A 21,697-nucleotide genomic window follows, 5' to 3' on the forward strand; every position below is an offset into this window, starting at 1 on the left:
ATAGATCAAGAGCTCAAAGGAGCGGTCTGGGCTTCAGATAACAAACACTTGAAACTTGTGAGCATGTAGAAGGTTATTGAAATTAAGAGTGTGGGGAGCGGCTGAATAGCTCAGTTGGTTAGAGCGTGGTGCTCTTAACAAGGTTGCCGGTTCATCCCCACATGGGCCACTGTGAGCTGCGCCCTCCACAACTAGACTGAAACAACTACTTGACTTGGAGCTGATGGGTCCTGGAAAAACACTCTTTAATAAATAAAGGTTAAAAAAAAAAGAAATTAAGAGTGTGGATGAGATTGTCTAGGGAGAAAGTATAGAGTTGAAGATAGTCAGCCCTCAGGGTAAGCCCTAAAGAACTCCAAGATTTCAAAGTCAAGTCTCTAGTCTGCCTTAATTCAGTGCCGTTAAGTGTTCTCAGTGGTGGTGCACAAATTTCTAAAAGATTATGAAATGTGACTTCTTTTTTCATAGTTATAAAAAGTGAGTGTTTTTCTTTCCATTTTTACCCTGTTAAAAAAATCAAAATTCTCTCCTTTTGTACTTACTGCTTTTATTAGACAAATCCTTTGGAAGAGTAAATCTAAGTTGTTTTTAGTCATATAGGATTCCTTCTCTTGGCATTTGTGCTGATTAAGGGAGAATTATTGAAGACTTAGTTGTGTATTAATGTGACTGAAAAATATTTGGTGTACTGTTCACTGACATAATTTTCGTCATTCCTGTCACTGACAGGAATATTGGGGAAAACATTCAAATAGCACAATGTCATTAACTTAAATGTGAAGACAAAACTGGCAACACCTTTTTTCCCCCAAAAAAGGACTGTGATTCACATTTTCTTTTTTGGTTAGCTGTGTCATTGCAAATCCAAAGCTTCACTTTTCCTGTGCTATCTATCCATTTATTAGGTTGTATTCAGACCTCAGTAATAAAGTCCGTCATCTTAAATTCCCTCTCTTATAATGTTTTACTGTCAAAAGGTCTCCAAATAAAAGAAAGATATAGTTTGCGATCAGAAGAAAATGAGTTGAACTCCCTGGATTTTGTCTAATACATACTGGTGTGGATGCCCAGAAAAATTCAAATATTCGGTATTTAACTTCATAAATATCTGGTATTTAAGCTTCATAAAAGGTGGTTAAACATAATTACATTGTAAGGTCTAAGAAAAATGGTATGTACCTAAGATTTTCTACTAAAGGGAAGTTGCTAGGAAATTGAGTAATGATTTTTATTTGTTAATATGGAAACCATAGCAACACAAATATTATGTCTCTTAATTTGTCTTTCAGGGTTCTTTTAGCATGAGTGTCATGGAAGAATAAACAAAATTAAACACAGTCAACTCTGAAACTCTGAATCTTAGCAACCTGAATTAGTCATTTTCCTTGACTATTTCACTTTGTAGAATTTTCTATTTCAAATTTATTGAAATTAAAGCATAGTCTGTAAAGGTTCAGATTATACCCTATGTCTCTTACTGATGCTAGTTGCTTGGGTTTTATATTATGGATATACATGCAGGCTGGAAATTCCAGACTTGGCTCAGTTTAGCACATTTCTGTCAAATTATGAAAATTTAATTTGCCTCCCTTTAAAACTGTCACATGATCACAGTAGGATAAAAGTTTTAAAACTAGAGGTTTTCCTTTTTTAAAAGGCATTTGAGTGTGCGTTTTCATGTACTATTTTTCTTTTGAAAAATACTAAATGCTGAAAGGTTTTGATAATAATGTAGGTATCCATAAGTCCACCACCTAACATTAATTGGTGTCAACATTTTGTGATAATTGTCTCAGATATTTCCTTTTAAAAAGATAGGCAGGAGGGAGAAGGAAGACATAAACCATATTTAATGTCAACAGGGCCAGCTTTCCCCCACCAACAGGGAACCACTGTCATAAAATAATAAGATAGGCTTCCTGTCCATGTTCTAAAAGTTCTAATGTTTGTATTGTTTTATGAGTTTTTGTGTGTTACTTCCTAAGCGCTCTATAGGCACAGGTGTGTGAACCATCTAGAACCTTGTGGGAAATTGCCAGAATAATAGCTCAGTATGGCCAGAGAGAGGTTGGGGAAAGGGAGCAGATGATGCTGGAGAGGAAGTAGGGGCCAATCATGAAGGGATTTGTGTGCTGTGCAGTTTAAATTAGATTTTGGAAGTTGTGGTGAGCCATCGAAGGGTAAAACGCTTTCAGATTTGAATTATACTATGATAGGAAGTATAAAAAGCTAGTTAGGAAGTTGCCGTAGTCATCTTGGAGTGAGATGATGAGAGCGTGAATTAAGGCAGTGAGAGTGGGAATGGAGAGGGAAGTTTGGATAGAAGAAATAGTAAAGGGACGATCTTGATGCGCGCCAGGTAGTTGAGATTTAAGTGACTGAATGTGGACGTCATGTAAGACTAGGGAGGAGCATATGATACTTCATTTCAGGTTTTGGGTAATGGGACAGCAGATGGGAAGGAAAAAGAGAAAGAGGAAGTTTATGGGAAAGATAACTTCAATTTGTGGTATATTGAGTCTGAGGTTCCAGTGGGACTGTTGGATTAGGACTGGGGGAGAAAAATCTGGATTGGCCATGAAGATTTGCAGGCTATCAATATCACCTAGGGAGGGAGCATAGAATGAAAAGAGTGAGATCAAGCCTGGAAGCTTTGGTTATATTAAAATATAAGGAGCTAGTAGAGAAAAACAAGCCCACGAATGATTCTGAGGGAGAGAGCTCAGAGAGTCAAGAGAAAAACCAGTAAGATTCGCGAGTGGTTAGGGATGTTGGAAATCCAGAAAGGACAAGTGAGATAAGAATAGGAAAAGTTACTGGGCTTGGTAGTTAGAGGTTATTAGTGACTTTTGCATGAACAATTTTGTTTTCTTTCTTTTCTCCCTTTTTTCCTTCCTTCTGTCCTCCCTTCCTTCCTTCCTTCCTTTCTTTCTTTTTTTTTTTTTCATGAGCAATTTCAGTAAAGAGATTTGGGCAGAAGCCAGGCTGTCGTCATTGGAATATAGTGGGAAGTGAGAAGGGAAGTGTGAGAAAAGTTGGCTATAAAGAGAAGACAGGGCAGAATTGAACCAGGAAGGATTTGTCTGTTTGTTTTTAAAAGATGGGAGAGACTTTGAACCTACTTATGATGAGAAGAACAAACCAATAGAGGGAGAGAGTGAAGACAGAAGAGAGGTCAGATAGTTGGGCAAAGTCCCTGGGGAGGATGGAGCTTACATCAGAGTGTGGAGCACGTGTGTGTATGGATGTATCAGGAGGGACGTATGTATAACATAATTCTCTTGCCTTTCAATCTTTGAATGATGCATTCAAACTTAAAAAAACAAAACAAAACATAACCTTTGTTTTCCCCCCAAACCGTAGTCCCAAATGAAATTTGACTTGTGCGTTATATTCCAAGGAAACAGTAAGCATGTCCTGTGCATTGGATAGACCCTGCCTTACTTGTAGACCCACTAGACAGATGGAAGATTGATAGTAAGATTGGCCTCAGTTGAGTTTCTGATTTGGAATGCCACTGGGAGCTGCAGCAAATTTATGTTAGCCTGTTCTCCTGTGTTTATTTAACCAAAGCAGTAACAGAATCCAAATTTAAAATTCAGAAAGTATAAGGATACTTTTGTGTTTTGGGCATCATGAAATATATCATGGCTAATCATATTTAGGATGTTTCCTCTCGCTTGTTCCTTAATGTTTCAGACAGATTAATTCAACAGTCTGGAATAGAAAGGATGGGAGGAGAGTTGAAATGAAGAAAGTGAAGTTAGAAATAGGTAACAAAGTATTCTAGGTGAAAGTGGTAAGAGGCTGCTCCAAGAGGGGGAGTCTGTGGGAATGGAAATTAAATGTTGGATTCAAGAGATATTGTAAAGGAAGATTTGGTTAGGAAGTAGGAGGCCCTGAGACCTTGGGTTTTAAACAAGTGTGACAAGGGTTTCATTTCTGGAGCCTATTCACTGGGGGAAGATGAGGTTGCTTTTATTCACTCTAAGTTTGTAACAAGAGACCCACTAGACAGAAAAGTAGGTTTTGATTTTGGTTAGAGCCTCAAGCTAGCTTTGAGTCATTCTCCTTGGCTAATAGTTGAAAATGTGGAGTTAAAAGATGGAAGGAAAGGCTGTGTACAGTAAAGGAATATCTGCATTTGGGGTAGTCTTGGTCAAGGAAATAAGAACAAGAATGAAGGGTACAGTTTCACAGAAAAGAGAAGAGAGAATCTATGTTAAGTTGAAAATCTTAGGCTAATTTGTCCAAAGTAAACTTTCATTATTTGTCTAAGGATATGCTCTTATACTTGGGGTTTAAAGATATGTTGTGGCGACATGATTAGGAGTGTTAAATTGAGTCAGATTCTTAGGATGTGGACCTCAGCTCCAGTGCTTGCTGCCCAGGGCATGTTGGGCAAGTTACTGGACCTTTCTATACCTCAAGGGGTTACTTTGTGGATTAGAGGAAAATAAGCACCTAGCTTTGCTACGTAAGTGCTCAAATGATGGTAATTATATTAGTGCGAGGTCTCATCTTCCCCATTCTTTTGAAAGGTTGAGTTTTGATTGTAAAAGATTATTCATTCTGATAACATTATTTAATTTTATAAATATTAACATCAGAGGTAAGGTTCCCCCTTAACAGAATTAGTAGTTTGAACTGGATCCTGATATAGTGCCATATGTTTGATCATTGTTTCCCAAGTTTGTGCCATGGAGCATCGTCCTTGAAGAATCACTTAGAGTTTATTTAGTAGTATGGTCACGTTAAGTCTGAGAAATGCTTTTTTATTTTATCTTTTTTTTGGAGATTCATAATATACATTATTAAAAACTGATTTAAAAAAAAGTTTAACCTGACATTTTCCAAACTTACTAGATCATAGAATTCCTTTTCTTGTTTTACATGTTGAATTTTATATATTGGAATTTCACATATTTTACTATTAGTTCATGTTAGGCATTACATTTTTTATGTACTCTGTGTCATCTATTAAAATTTTTTTCAATTGGGATAAAATTCACATAACAATAAAATTCATTATTTCAAAGTATACAATTTCAGTGGTGTTTAGTATATTTACAAGGATTTGCAACCATCGCCACTTTTTAATTGCAGAGCATTTCGTCTGCACAAAAAGAAACTCCATAACAATTAGCAGTCACTTTCCATCTCCCTGTTGCCCCAACCTCTGGATTTGCCTACTTGACTTCACAGGTAACTTTTGAACCTGAATTTCTGGTTCCTGGATTTTCATATTAACTTTAAGAGTGTGGGTCATATCAGCCTAAAGACCTTACAAGTACTTAAATGATTTAGGCTCCTGAATACTTCTGATTTCATGGCTTATGCTAACTTCAAATTAACTTTTTTTTTTTTGTGGTAAAATACACATAACAAAATTTACCATTTTAATCATCTTTAAGTGTACAGTTCAGTGACATTAAGTACATTTGTATTGTTGTGCAGCCATCATCTCTATCCATCTCTAGAACTTTATCATCGTCTTATACTGAAACTCCAGCTATTTAATGACAACTCCCCGTTTCCTTCTCCCCCCAGCTCCTGGCAACCACTGTTGTACTTTGTATTCCCATGGCATTTGACTGTTTTTAGGTACTTTATATAAGCAGAATCATACAATATTGGTCCTTTTGTGTCTCTGGCTTATTTCACTTAATGTCTTTCAAGTTCTTACATGTTGTAACACGTCAAAATTTCCTTTTTTGTAAAGCTGAATAATATCCCTTTGTGTGTATGTGCTGATGTACAAAACATCCAAACCTGTAGAGAATTTTTGTAAGAGTTTATTTGAGCCAAAATTGATGACATACGCCAGGGAGCAAGATCTCAAATGCTCTGGAGAATAACAGTTTTGCAGTTTCTTTTATGCGTTTGAAATTAAGGAGGGAAGGAAGGAAGATTACATGGAAGTGGGAGAAAGCAAAGTGAGGGTTGGATTACAGGTTAGTTAACAAGATTAAGTGCCCTCTTGAGGGTGGTCACGCCTTTGAGAGAGATTCTGGCATTTCAACGGTGTGTTAACCTACATGCACAAGAACAATGGACAGGGTTTGCTTAAAAACCTTTCACTAAAGAAGTTATAGGCCTGGAGCATGACTACCCACCATGACCTGCCCAGTTAGGAATTCATGATTTATTACAGCACCGCTTTTTTGTCCACATACATAACACATTTTGTTTATCCATTCAGCCACTGATTGACATTTGGATTGTTTCCACCTTTTGACTATTGTGAATAATGCTGCTTATGAACATGGGTGTACAGATATCTATTCAAGTCTGTGCTTTAGTGTATGTACCCGGAGGTGGAATTATTGGATCAAATGGTAATTCTCTGTTTAATTTTTTAACCAACTTTTTTTTGAACTTAGTTAAATCTTTGTGGTCCTTTAGTATTATGTCCCATTCATTTCATATGTGTGAGCTGGGTGTTACATCCGTAGCGGCGATTGTATTCTGAGGGGAATATGCAAGTGTTACTACCTAGCAGCATGCTTTTTGTAGCTATAATTTGTTTAAAACTACATGAGTGTAAGTATAGAGCACGTGTTTTGTCTATTTGATTGGAATCACATCAGCTCCTCACTGCTCCTAGCAGTGTTTCCTCAGGGCTCTGGTAGCAGTGTAGCCAAAGAACCAGACGAAGTCGTTTTAAATCCTGTTTATCTCTTTTAAGCTTGTTTTAGTGGCCTTCATGACCATCTCCAAGGAAAGGAACCTCTGCGTGTGGATAAAGTGGGCTAAGTCACAAAGGGAAGAGTGTTTGTGTGACTCTGACGGCCATGTTCTTTCTGTTACATAGCGGTCAGGTTCCCGTCCCTTTGGTTGTGGAAGAAGTTTTATTTGAGAATAGATTTCAATTATCTGTGATTTCTGTTTAGTGAGGGAAGTCCCATTTTAGTATTGATTGTGCAGAATTGGCCACAGATACTACAAGGATGAAATTGGCATTTTTTGATAAATTTCAAAGACAGGCTACAAGTACAAAGCTAATATACATGGAAATGAAAATTACTACACATTGCTATGGCTTTCTTAAAGTAAAAGAGAAGTTTGAAAAATTTTCCCAGAACAATGATACTTTGCCATTTAAAAATGTATTTGCTATCTGCTGAAGGTTAACAGTCTCGTAGTCCTTTTTTGTAAAATACACTCTAGTAAGAAAGTGGTACCCACTCATAGAGGGATAAAGAAGGTAGAGAGGAGGGTTTTTTGGTTCTGATTTTTTAAAGAAGGTGGGGTATAGGATTTTTAAAGATGGAGTTTAGTGTAAAATTCATATGAGAAGACTAGTTACTCTGTTCATGTCAGTGTGTAGAGGTTGACATTGGTAGATTGCAGTTACTGGGCAGGGTTTTTGCTACTGAAAGACCAGTTAAGCTGACTGGGAAATTGCCAAAAGTGGGGTGGTTGAATACGTGTTAACTATTAAACTGTCTCCTCTCCTTCGAAGTTTGCTGTGACCTTGCCAGGCAAAACTAATTGCTCCCTCCAGCGTGCTTCCTTCCCTGTAAGCATTGTGTTTCTGTCTCCCTCAACTAGATTGTGAACTTTTTTAAGAGCTGTCGTATCTTATTCTGTATTTTCAGCATCTAGCATAATTGCTTACACGCAGTAGACCCTTTTAAACATTGGCTGAGTCACTTCTTAGTATGAGATTTGGGCACAAATATAACAACATGAGAAGAAGCAGCTAGTGCAGTTTTCTGAGGAGAATATCAAAATCAGAGCAGGATGTGGCCAAGAACAGAGGAAAGCACTGCAAGAGAGAAACCAGAGAGAAGATTTTTGTTTCATGTGGTACATCAAGCTATTTCCTTGTCTCATTTCCTTGGTACTTTGGCCCATGACCCGAAACTCTTGTTTATTTAGCAGACATTGAAGCATAAAAGTTGTGGGGTGACAGGAGCATGTAATTTTAATGCAATGTAATAAAGCCACAATAGAGGCATGTGCATAGAGTATTACTCTATGAAAGTGGGGGAAATCTTCATAGAAGGTGGTATTGTAGCTGAATGAGAGAAGGGAGAATACCTCCTGCCAGGCAAACAGTCTCTGAAGGAGGCTCAATAGAGCACGTAGAGTCCAGGAATGGCGGCAGTTGGAAGCAACTGGTACGCGTGGGGCAAGTACTGGAAAATAAGGCGGAGATCTGACTGGGAGAAACCTTGTTTCTGTTTTCACTTTTCTTCTCTCCTCTATTCTCTTTGTGCTAGTCCACAGAATTTTCACTTTAACCAAAGTAATGGGGAGCCACTGGGGAATTTTACGGAGCAGAATGCCATGATCAGAAATGTGTTTTGAAAGGCAGATTGGCAGTCTTGTAACCATGTAGAAGATGAACTGTAGGGCAGATTCTGGAGGCAAGTAGATGGATTTGGAGGCAGTTGTAGTAATCAAGCAAGAGAGGAAGAGTTCCTATTGTATAATTCCATTTGTATGAAATGTTCAGAACAGGCAAATGCATAGAGACAGAAGTAGATTAGTGGTTACCAAGAGCTGGGAGGAGGGGGAATGAGGAGTGACTACTAATGGGTGTGGGATTTCTTTTTGGGGTGATATGAATATCCTGGAATTAGACAGTAGTGATAGTTGTGCAACCGTGTGAATATACTAAAGACCCACTGAACTGTATATTTTTAAGTGGTGAATTTGGTGGTATATGAATTATATCTCAGTTTTAAAAGAGAGAGAGACAGAGAGACAGAGAGACAGAGAGAGAGACAGAGAGAGAGAGAGAGAGACAGAGAGAGAGAGATGAAGAGTTCCTGAAACAAACAGAAACAGTGAAAATGAAAAAGGCCAAGGTTCACTTGAGAGAAACTCAGGGGTAGAGAATTGACAGCACTTGGAGACTGAATATTGGCGATGTCCTAAATGAAACAGAGGCTGGTTCTGAAGTTTCTAATTTGTATGATTGAATTGATAGGGAAAGAAATTCTGGAAAAAGCAAGTTCGGAGAGACATATAATGAATTGTGTGAAATGTTTTGAATGTGAAGTCAAGGCAAGCAGTTAAAGGTAAAGGTCCAAATTTCAGGAGAGACTCTGGGATTAGAGAATGAAATGAGTGTATAGGAGTTGACTAAAGAAGTCAGTTAAACTGCTGACAGGTGATATTTTGTCAGCAATGGAAGGTAATATTCCATTTGCTCCTTACCCTCCAAGCTAGTGTAGGGGTGGTGGTGGTGGCTGTTTTAAATAAAGCTGAATCTTCATATTACTTTTCAGGCAGAGGCAAGGCTGGCAGCAAAACGAGCTGCCCGGGCAGAAGCAAGAGATATACGCATGAGAGAACTGGAACGACAACAAAAAGAGGTAATTTGGGGGGAATAACCCTAACTTCATGCTAGTCTCAAAAAAATCAATACTTGGCTAGCTTACTTCTGAAGTAAATCTGGTTCCATTTGAAACATTGGGAATAGTATAACCTGATATGTGTGTTTTAATAATCCATTCTACGTCAGCAAGTCAAATGCAATATTTGTTTTAAATAATAACAGCAAACACATATAGCTCTTTCTGTGTACATTATGTTGTAGTGTTATAAGTGCTTTACTTATATTAGCTAACATAGTCTTGACAGAGATGACAAAATTATTTACTGTAGTCCTAACTGCCCTAGAATTTCAATTAGTGTGATATCTACATAGTATAACACTGTGAAATCATTCAGCCTACATTTTTCAAGCATAGTTAATAATGGCAGAAAATATTCATGTAAGGAAATGAAAAAGAAACTGAAAGACTGGTAGGATTCCAATTTTGTATTACAAAACCTAGTACCCACGTATAGGGTCAAAAACTACTAAAAAGAAGTGGTTATTCTCAATACTTTGGTTTGTTTACGGTGGGATTATGATTGATTTTATTTTCTTCTTATGCTTTTCTGTAGTTCATAAAATTCAGTATGCTTTTCTCATCAGAAAGAAGAGCAAAAACAAAAAAAATTTAAAGAGGTATATAGAAAGTAGGCTGCTTGAAAATAAAACAACTACTCTTTTTTAAACCTTTCTTTCTGACGTTGCACTGGCTCTGAAAATTCCAATAAAAAATATTTCTGATGGTGTATTAGTACAAAGGGAAAAAAACCTGCAGGATTACACATTTTATTTTGATATTGGTGGTGGATCTTCTGCTAATGAATTAAAGAGAAGTGTGTAGATTCCATATCGTCACAGCTCAAAAACAGAACCAGAAACAGCTGATATGTTGGTAATTTTTTTTTTTTTACTTCATGTATAGTTTCAATTATTGAATGCAGTTCTTGGTTTGGAATGAAAATGTTGCAATGCATTGTCTTTTATACTCCTAAAATTATAGTAAATTATAAGGAGACAATTATTAAATATAAGTTCTATTGTGGTCCTCTAAAGTACTATATCTTATTGAACATATTTAGCTAGGTAATTTTCTGTATTTTGAATGTGTAAGTTACTTTGAATCAACGATCATTGCTCTTCAAGGCAAATGTATATGATTAAGACTTTTCAAAGAATGCAGTAATTTGGAAACTGTTCAGTTTATGAAACTTTTGCATTTGTAGCATTCTCATCATTCCTTTGATCGGAAATGGGGACAGATTCACAAGTGGCTGGTAGGCCAGGATTGCCTGTACTGCATGTTGTGATCATTGCTGAAATAATGCAATCTGGAAGTAAAACATTGACTAACAGTTTGCAATGTAGGAGTGTTTGGCATGTTTGAACCTAAAAGGTTAGAGAGTGTCTGCTGTCTATAGTGGACCAGATGTGTACTTGGAGTCCAACCATTTCTGTGGTAGTCTACGGCTTCAAACTCATTTCAGGAATGCTCCTGAGCAAGAAAGGTTGAGTAAATGAATGTGTTTTCTTCCTACGTGTTTGTTCTTCTCTCCCTTGAATTTGTCCCTCCCTCTTTCCTTCCCTCCTTCCCTCTCCCTTCATCCTTTCTCTCTCTCTCTCTTTTTAATAAACTGTGTCAGCAGGGTTTTATTGAGAGATGATCCGAGTCATTCGACAGCAACTCTGAAAATTAGTCTTATTTTTTCACTTCACTCAGTTGCTCTGTAAGTCTTCTTCTACCACTCCCAAATTGGTTAGCTACAAGAGCAAATTGTGAAGAATATTAGTTAATGTGAATCAGTCCTAAATTTGAACTTTTTCTCAGTGTTGATAAGTTCCCCAACTGTCTCCTATTGTAGGGGTTCTTAATTTGGTATGTGAACAGGTTTGGGGGATGGGGCATGAAGCCTGTGTGTGTGTGTGTGTGTGTGTGTGTATGTGTGCTTGTATATCTATATATAATATGAAGTGCCCACAGGTATTTTTATCATCAAATACTCAAAGGAGTCTGTGATCCCTAAAGGGTTAAGAACCACTGTCTAATTGCTAATAAACAAGCAACTTTCATAAGCAGATCCCTTCTATGGCAACATTTTAAGGTAAAACCAGAATTAAAATATTTATGACTGTATTGACCTACAAAATTTAAACTTTACCATATTGTCATTGTGATATTTTAGAAAGAGAAAAAATGTGTTTGGTTACCTAAAATTAAGGGACTCCTTATGTCTGTGTTTGTTACTTTGGAGTGGAATTTGTCTCTTCTTGTTACTAAAGCTAGCCTAATTAGTTTTACTTGAAGTATCTTCAGCATGTAACTGGATTAATATTACTAATGATACATTAAGAATGTATTGTATGAATAAAACAAATCACTTTTGCTTGCAAATTTTCCAATGAAATATTAGTTTTCTTCTTTTGATTATGGATTATAGTTCTAAAATTAAATTGCCTAAGATTTTAATATCTTACAACAGACCGACACAGTAAATAAAGAGAAAAGCCTATATTAAAAGTCTAACATTTGATTCCTGTATTCAAAGGCCATGAAGATAAACATACTTTCATCTCTGAAATGTGTGTGGTTCAGGCAATGAGTGTGATAGATTTTCATGGGAGAGGGAGCATCTTGGGTTAGAGGCTTAAAATGTAGGTGGTGACTAACCCACGTCTTGACTGATATCTAGGACTTGGACATGCAGAGAAGGTGGGGTTTAGTTTCAGATGGGATTAATGATCACTGCTAACCCCTTCTGACATTTGCTTTTACTCCTTTCAAACTGATATTTCATCTCACTTTTTTATCTTATTTTTGCTTCTCTGCTGCTTTCTGTCTGTGAGCCTGTGGTAGAAGTTGGCATGTGATGGTCACAATATAAAATATACATTATTCATAAATTTATAATAAAATAAATAACACATATACAAACAATAGGATTGCCAATTATTAGAAGAAAGAATCTTCTCGTATTAAAAATTTCTCCTAATTTTAATACTTTTTTGTGTGGGGTTGGGCTGTTGGGAAGTGACTAGGGAAAGCAAGGGTACCAGGTCAGGCATGAAGCTGACTGAGTGCTCTGTATGCCAGCTCTGTGCTATGCGCCTGACATGTTTTCATTTCACCTTATAAAATAGGCACCACCAACTCCATTTTATAGATACGTTGATAAAGACTTACGTAGTCGTTGGCAGAGCCAGAATTTGAAGCTATGAGAGAGTACCACCTCTGCTCATGGATTGGAAGGTAAAAGGGCCAACAAGAAAAGGGCCGCCTCAGTCTTCTGGGCCTTCAAACAAATAGTCTTAGTTTAGCCAACGATTCTGTTTGTAAACTGGACATCTTAATCGGTAGCATGTTGATGACCTGAAAGAGTACATGTAATTTCTGTAGTTTCCTCATTTGAAACCGAGGGAATGGCTCCAGCCTCGACTGAAGTATTATTATTTGACCAAGAAGATGTCCAGGTATTCATGGGGCTTTTAAAAAATAAAACCACTTTATTCTCACTTCAAGTGAACTTTTAAAAACAGAGTATGTTTCATTTCCATTAATTTAAATGTATCAAAACATAATTTTTCCGAAAGCCCTTAACAAATATACATCCATCTTTTAAGGCATCGTCCTGTTTGTTTAGCCTTGGATTCTTTATCCTAATGAGTTCTCCCAGGACAATGAACATGTATTGTTTCCTGACTGTGGAAGAGAGGGATACTCTGCCTTGAAATTGGCACCTGAAAAACACAGTTTGCTGAATTTTTTTCTATTGGACCCTGGTGCTGTTAATTCAAGAAAAGCCAATTGGCAATTTAGATACTACTCCAGAAATACTTGGGAAATGAAGCTCTTTGTTCTTCCAGATAAGGAGAAATCTCAGAAAACGAGAATACCTTGCTATTTTATTCATATTCTTTCTATGTATTTATTCAGTGTAGATTTAGCTAGTGTAGGATGGAATCTCTATGGTTTACTTGTCTGGTGAGTCAAAAGATCTGCATGCTGGTCTCAGCTTCATAACTTTGTAGAGTCTTAATCTTTTTGTGTTGCAATTTTATTTACTATGCAATGAAGGGATCAGACTAAAGGAGCTCTAAGGACCCTTCTGGCTCTTAAAAATGATTCTAGGGTTGGTGCAAGGGTCTTTTCTTTTATACGAGGTTTCTTTCTATTTCCCTCATATTTACCTCTATGCAAAAGTATTCAAGGTAGGGGGAGTAATTAAAAACTACCTAAATGCCTACCTTTTTAGATAAGCGTGCTGCTGTGTGGCAGACTCTTAGTAAAATATGTGTTTTGAGTCTTTTTGGTGTAATAAGAAGTTGCTTTGAGCTTGTTACTGTTTGTACGGTAGTCCATTAGCCATATGTGGGTACTTAGATTTAGATTTAAATGGATTCAAATTAAAAATTCAGCTCCTCAGTTGTACTTCTAGCATTTCAAGAGTTTAGTCTGTGTCCATGTTATAATAGGCATAATGAAAAGAAATACGAATTCATTTGTCTTTGCTGCATCTTTAATGGGATGTGCTCTTGAGAGGTAGGTTTTTAAGACGTGCCTTGTGTGGTAGTTGGAATGAAAAGAAAGGATAGACTAAAAGGTAGATTGAGCATTAAATCATGTATGTCACTCAAGTACCACAAATAATACTGGGAGGGGGCATGTAAAGTTAACCTGCCTTTGTAGCACAAGTCGCTTTCAACTAACTGAGCTAACTAGCCTAGAACTGGTTACCACTTAAGAAACTGTACCTACTGTGCTAGGTTAATGCACATGCCCCCAAAACTTTTGTGGTATCACCTGGTAGTCGAAGAAAGGGAAGAAATTTGTTTGGCTTCTTGCATATTGCATGTGTCTATTATATAACGATAATGTAAACCAGTGATGAATTCCTAATGATTAGAACACCTTATTGGATGTTGACTCATTGAATCATACCGGTACTTATAAGTAGACTTCTGAGCAGATTTGATCAAATGCATCTATGTACACAGCAGATGACAAACAGGAGTTTTGGGAATTATACTCAAAGGTCATGACCAAATAAGGCATTAAATGTGGTGTTTCAGTTGAAATGAATCATCAGGCATAACCACATCTATTTGTTCCACCTGTGTAATGATCATACTGTATGGCCATGGGGTGTTTGAGGTATTGATTCATTATTGTCATCAGTTGTGACCCCAGTTGGACCAATTGTGTGTAGATTCTTAGTCAGTGCAAATCACTTTAACACTTTGGACTTTGAGATTCTGAAAGATCAGAAGTTTCTTACTGTTTCAGTTGATTAGGTTCTAGAGACTAGTCATTTGATTTCACATGACTTAGGACTCAATGCTCTAGTGCTAATAGCTAAACGTGGAAAAGTTTAGAATTGCATTTAATTTAGTCATCTGTTAGGTTGTGGTCAGTTTTGTTTGCAGCCTTCATAAGGCATAACTCTTGAGATTACCAACTTTAAAATATTTATCCAATTTCTTCTAATTATCAGTAGTTTTTTCATATCAACAACACACAGTCGGGCTATTTCATTTAATTGTTCTTTTCCAGATAATGTAGTGAAAGAAAAAAAGAAATTCTTCGCAATGAACAGAAAATTATAACTGAAATCTTTTTAAAGCAATACACTGTCTCCTTAACACATCTGTGGTAAACATTTCTTCTTGCCTTGCATAAACTACCATTCACACACACACACACACACACACACACACACACACACACAGATAAAAATCTACTTTGAGTGCCGAACTCAATTTCTGTGATGTATACTTGCTTATTTTTGTCTTGGTATACTGAGCTCTCTTTGTCATATATAGATTGCATTCTACAAATGGTCAGACATGCATATACTTGTTAAAATAAAAAACATTGCCAAGATTATTTCTACTTTTCTTTTCAACTGAAGCATGTGGCTGCCCCAAACCTGAGTTGTTCACACCTGCTTGCTGTGAGGAAGATTTGGCCGTGCTCTTAACTGACTGTTCTTCGGTTCTGATAGCCAGTCCTCTGTTCAGTGATTAACTCTCCATGTACTTTCTTCTTTCCCAGGAAGACTCGGATAGGGCTAAGTATTCCCACCGGTCCAGTCATCATCGTCTTTACCTGGTTTGTGATAACCTATAATAAACTTGCCTCTAATTCTTTTCCTCATTAACTTAAAGTAGTCACTCACAAATTTCTGTTTTTATTTTTATCAGGGAGTTGAGGATGCATTGCCCATGAGAAGTCTTGGCAGTCACAGGGTTAGTATTTTAAGTTGTTCACACCACAATAGCAAAGCTTATATGTATGTCTGAGCTTTCTGCAGCACCATTGCCTAAGCAATCTGACAGTGTTCATATATTCCTTTGCCTTTTTAAAAAAAAATAGAAAATATTGGCAAAGTCCTTTCATTGAAAAATGAAGCTTTCTCTCAAATTATTGCTGTAAGTAAATCAATTCTAAAATCATGAATATTTTCATCTATTATCATATGTGAATGTATTCTTTTTCTAGGACTTTTGATTTTGGAAAATGATCACAAAATAATAAGCTTGATTTTATAGACTAACATCAGCATGGCTCTTTCAGATTTTTTCCTTTTGTATTTTTTAAAATAACAAGTGGGATATATTTTGAGGCTTGAATGACTAATTATAGTTTTATCACATGGAAAAATTGAGCTACTGATTTGAAAAATTCCCTGCTTTTCATACTTATAGGCATAATCATGCTTCAACCTTTTGATTACGTTTTCTAGGTATGTCTCAGATTTTTAGCATACATTGTTGTAAATCAAGATAAATGAGAAGTTGCTCCTTAAAGGTTTGCATATTGTGTCAAGACACTAATCTCTCTCTGCTTAAAGAATTGTACTTTAAACTTTAAAGCAGTGCTTTTAATTTGCACATTGATAATAATATTGTGTATATACTCACATTCAGATTTTTCATCGATAAAATGATCTTTCATGTTAAGGTCTATATGTGTTAATTTCTCCACAAGTCTAGTTTTCTTTCCGTTTTGTATAATGTATTAAAATGCACTATAATGAATTGAGTATGTTCTGTTATACTAGTTACTGATGTGTCTGTATTCTTAAATAGTTCTTTACTCTGGTTATATTTCTTATTGGTAAATATAATCTGTCTTTTTAGAGTAAGTTAATAAACTAGTTTTTGAATCATAAATATTTTGGTTAATTACAAAAGTTTAGATTTATAAGAATATTGAGAAGCCTTTATAGAAACCTAATCAGCACCTTCAGAATGGTTTTACTGGAGAAAAACTTTAAGACAGTAGATTTGTCATGCTTCTCTCTGGAGATATATTTTTTTCTCTTTAAATACTTTAAAAAGAATCATACAGCGAGTTAGTCAACAAAAGCTTTGGAAGTTGAGTATCTTTGAGGGCTTTGAAAATAATCCCCTTTCCCCCCTCCCTTTTAAAAATGTATGGCTTTTTCCTTTGCTTCCCTTTATAATGTTCATAGTATGAAGTTTCACACCGTTATCATCATAAGCCAGTTGTTTGTAAATTTGTATGTGGCCTGAGGGGAACTTGATTATAGTATATCAGTTTAACCTATGGTAACACCATCTACGTTCTACCTAATTCAAGAATCTTTAAAACAAATCTGCAAACAACCAAAAAGGAAATTTTGTAAGTAAACTAGTGAACAATTGTTACACAGAGTGTCTATAAAGCAATGAGCTGATTTTCTTTTTATGGAAATTATATCATTAAGTACATTTAAGTTATGAGTAGAACTCTAACAGTATTTTATTTCATTGTGATAATTATGAAAATTTGTTACTATGGGAAAAAGAGTAAAGCTCCCAATATTTTTAAAAAAATCAGTGTGTAAATTTAAATATTAATAAAAACTTTACACTCTAGAGGATACTCTAGTACTTTTTGTATGGCACATTTTGTATCTAGCACATTTTAAATATTTAGACTTTCCTGGAAATAAGTCTGAAAGTTCACTAATGACATTGTTTAAAAGAAATATAATTGAGATTAGTTTTTCTTTTAACTAGATAATATTGGGAGTTCTAAGTTTTCATCAGATTCTTTACTTTTAAAAATAACTTTATCATCTACATTAAACTGAATATGTAGACATCTTTTGTTTTCTGTAAAAGTAAATGCGGTGGCCTAAAACACTGACCCAGATTTTATTGGGGTTTGCTGTGTAATTTGGGGGTTTTGGTATTTCTCTGCCAATTTATCTTTTAAAGTTTTATTTTTACTTTTGAGCCGTGCACTTAAGTCTAGTACTTTTGGGCCTCATATTTGATGTATGAATGTTAGCAGTACCTGGATGTGAAACAGATTTATTTATGATTTTATGCTGCATTCTTGGGACTTTGATCTTTCCTTTTGTCTAGTTAACTTTCAGGCACTACCTTCTTGCAAGGTAGCCTGCTAGAAGCTGTTTGGGCTGGAAATGTCATCAATGCTTTAGACATTCTGCACAAAAATAAAAAGAGCAAAAATAGTTTAAGACTGAATAGTAAGTTTGGGGGAGGGAGGATTAAATCAAAGCCCTAAGTTTAGAATTGAAACAATTTGTTGTTTTAAAAAACAATCTACATAAAAAAATCTTACAAACGCTTGGTCACCGCTTTATATGCTGAAATACAAGAAGACTATAAGATAGACACCCGAAATTAGAAAATGAGGTGATCTTGAATCAGTGGATGCATTGCTATTTCTCACTGGTGGAGATTTTTACTGTAGTATATACTAGTTCCTGTTTTTATGTTAAAGGCCTATGTATAATTTTAGTGAATTCAGTTTTAATATGCTTGATATTTGTTTTGTCATTTACTGCTGCACTGTTTAATTCTGTTGAAGAACCCATCGAAGGACATAACTGGGACACATTGGAGCAGAGCCAGTACTCCCAAAAGGAAAGACATCATGGTGTGTAGTCCAGAAAAATGTGCAGTGTTAGTATTATGCATTCATTGTTGACTCTCAGAGTCCTGGGGGCTTAAGTCATGGATACATTCTAATAGAAATGGACACTTACCGAACTTTGTTTTTACAACCTGTTTGCTGTACTTTTGATTTTATTTCCAAATGAAAACCTTCAGGTGAATTTCTCTGAGAGTTAAAAAAATAATGTTTTAGCTGGAGCCCTTCATATTTTCAATTCTCCCTCCTTTGATGAATTATTATGTTTTTAAACAACATAAATACCAACTGTCACTTATTGGGGGGAGTTCTTTTTGTTTATCCAATTGTTCTAGTAGCAGTTGGGGTTATCCAAGTTATGGATTTCCCTACCAGGTAGATCAATAATCTTTTTAAACCACCTTAACTCCGCATTATATTTTGGAAAGGGAAAATTGGAATAGGTTCATTTCCTATGGCTTTGTAAAATGCCACTGGTGCTACAGAGAGGATGATAAGATATGACTGTTCTCCTCGATGAACTTGTCCGGTTGGGAGGATGGAATAGTTTATATGCTAGAATGTGGGGCCTGAGTAGTGCATGTTTTGGTTGTGGTATTTTTTTAAAAACAAAAAAGATAATTTTGTTAACTGATAGAAGAAGTGAATGAAATTTTTTTAGAGAAGGAACTTTATTTTCAGGAAAATGTCACTCATCGTACAGTGACATTTACCATTGCACATCATTTACCAAATGCATACCTTTAGACATTTTAGAAAATTTTGTATAAACAAGATTTATCTTTTTACACACATAGTAACACTCTGTATTGCTTGCCCTTTCTGTTAGTTTCAGGATAATATAAGAAAAGCATGCAAATGCAGACATTTTGCTCCAATACTTTTTGGTATTTATTACAATATCATTTTCACGGAATTGATACCAGTGGTAAAATTGTACCAGTTAGGCTTATACTATCGAAATATATATTGGGGGGGTTTCTTCAATATCTTTTGTAAATGGTCATCTCATTGGGCATTAACAGAAGGCCTTTGTTCTGCTTGAACTCTTATTTTAATATTTTATTAGAAGTAGATTATATAATTTGGTTTTCTAGTGTATTTTAAGCTTTTTAAAATTGCAGCCTCTACACCAGGAAATACATTTTACACTGTGATCCAGTATACACGTGGAGATATGTGCCTGTGTTTATGTTTCCTAAGTATATAAAATACATTATTGAAACGAAGTTTCGTGAAATAATATTTACTCTTACTGTGCCTGATACACTCTAATATTTTCTTTTCTATTTCATTTTTTGTTTTTAATGCTGGTTGAAATCATAAATTAATTTTATGAACTACTAATGAGTTTCAATGCAACCTGCACTTAAGAAACCATTACCTTAGGTGAGGTTTTGAATAGTGCTCCCCAAAATCCTAACTGGGTGTAAGAGTTGCAAAAGATATATTTACCAAACTACCTGAGGAACTTATTTATTGCTTTTATTTGTTTTATATATTGTTCTTCTGGGTAGGATTCCTTTCAAAATATAAGCTAGAATGCTTAGAAAACAAAGTTAGGAAACGGCAAGTCTAAGTAGTTACTATTTAATTCACTTTTTTGGATTTGAAATGTAGTGGTCCATGTATTACCTTATTATCTTATTTTCTTAAAGACCCTACATGAAATGTGATTTGCTGGTCTTATCATAAATTTTATATATTTTTCTTTTATATTTCATGACACACTTATGTATACTGTGCCTTCCGCACTGTGCTCTGACCAACTTTCTAGTTTTGTTCAGCTCTTTTAATAGGGAAGGTTCTTGAGGAGGAAGGGTTTTCAGGTGTGTGTCCACGAGCAACTCCAAGGGAATTCCTCCCATTTTGATGCTGCAGTTGTTTCTTGTAAGCTTGATTAGTTATGCGCTCTTACCTCATTGCCTGTTTCTGCCTTGCCTTTGCCATGTTCAAATGATGGGAAATGATGGTAGCAGTCAAAATAATAAAAAGTGAAACATCTTTGACTTCTTATTAATTCCTGCATTTAAAGACTTCCTTAGGGTGTTTTGTGCTAGTTTACTGAGACTGAATGTCGTGGGGGGCATCCGGCGGGGTCTCCGCCCCCGCTCCCCACAAGAGAACGCAGGGTATGGTGAGGCCAAAAAGGAACACCCACGGAGCCATAGGTAGGGGAGTCATAGCACTATATTCTCGCTGGCGGCACTATAGTCTCACTGGAGGCTGGATCCACACTGTCCGCAACCAGCCATCCTAACTGCAATCCGCGCTTGCCAGCCCGGCCACCATCTTCTTGCTAGCCCCCATTTTTCTGCTAGCGTAGCCACAGCAGTTATATTAGTGGCCAATGGCTCACTGGTTACAGCTGACCGCCAACTAGCCACAGCTGATGGCCATCCAATCACAGTTGATGGCCATTTACTACCTGAGCCAGCACCTGTCTATGTGAGGCCGAGAGCCTGGAAACTACTTTCTATGGCTCTGTCCCATCACTGAATCATCTCACCATCACTGATTATTAATTCTGTATTTGAAAGAGAACATGCAGTTTTACATATAGTTTAGCAATAACTTATGAGTATACTAGGGAAGAGTGGGGGGGAGAATATTCTTTAATTCACATAGACTAATAGCCTTTTTGTGTTTAATAATTTTGGGCTTTTAAAATAGTGCTAGATTTTTAATAACTTTGCAAATGTTACTTTTTCCTTCTTTATATTTCTGATTTTGGAAATACAACCAACCGTCATCTTTTTCTGAAATCCAGTATGATCCTCTCAAGGACAGATCGTCAAGACTTTCATCATTAGTACGTAGTGCATGACTGTGTTAAATGTAGTTTTACTTTATAAACAACTGATGATGCTAATCACAGGTTATGACTAACTTTCATAGGTTGGTTATGATGTTTGGGGGAAAACATGACTAACAAAGTAAAAACTGTTGGTTTGCAGTTGTGACATAATTAACATTTGAATAATTATTTCTTTTAGAGTTTTAGGATCAGATATAAATTATTTGCTTCTGTATTCAGGACTAAGATTGGTAGTAATATCTTTTCTTGAAATGATGAACCACCCCGCTGACACATTGCCCTGGAAGGCATGTTTCTAGCAGGTTTTTGATACATGCTGAACTATAGTAGCACCAGCTGTGTTTCATGTTAGGTATCACAGGTGTGAAGTTTCTAAACAGAAAACAGCCAGCAGTGACAGATGAAACACCAGTGTGTCCACTCATTTTTGCTTGGTTTGGTTTGTTTTTTATGGTATGTCATTTTTGTCAAGGAAGTTACGGTATAGCATGTTTTTCTTAGGTTTATATTATGTCAACAGTTGCCTGCGCTTCTTGACTATATAGATGTCTCTTACAATGTTCATGGTAATATATGAAAGTAAAGATATGCATATTCAGGAAAAGGAAAAATGAGTTTATAATCATTGATTTGGGATCTAGCT

The 21,697-nt window shown here is 36.0% G+C and overlaps 1 protein-coding gene across 25 annotated transcripts in view; it reads left to right on the forward strand.

Annotated features, from left to right (window-relative positions):
• Positions 1-21,697, forward strand: part of LRRFIP2 (LRR binding FLII interacting protein 2) — a 101,838-nt gene that overhangs the window by 25,409 nt on the left and 54,732 nt on the right. For 10 of the 25 annotated variants that reach the window (XM_019727639.3, XM_019727646.3, XM_019727648.3 and 7 more), the window contains exons 3-8: positions 9,243-9,329; positions 10,558-10,608; positions 15,381-15,437; positions 15,530-15,574; positions 18,174-18,242; positions 21,007-21,048. In XM_019727639.3, coding sequence (XP_019583198.3) covers positions 9,243-9,329; positions 10,558-10,608; positions 15,381-15,437; positions 15,530-15,574; positions 18,174-18,242; positions 21,007-21,048 — 351 coding nt within the window. The remainder of the gene's footprint in view (positions 1-9,242; positions 9,330-10,557; positions 10,609-15,380; positions 15,438-15,529; positions 15,575-18,173; positions 18,243-21,006; positions 21,049-21,697) is intronic. The other 15 variants (XM_074312623.2, XM_074312626.2, XM_019727649.3 and 12 more) reach the window with 5 other exon arrangements.

Source organism: Rhinolophus sinicus, chromosome 5 (genome assembly GCF_057876585.1).
Source record: "Rhinolophus sinicus isolate RSI-liver-muscle chromosome 5, RSI-T2T, whole genome shotgun sequence".
Taxonomy (NCBI): domain Eukaryota; kingdom Metazoa; phylum Chordata; class Mammalia; order Chiroptera; family Rhinolophidae; genus Rhinolophus; species Rhinolophus sinicus.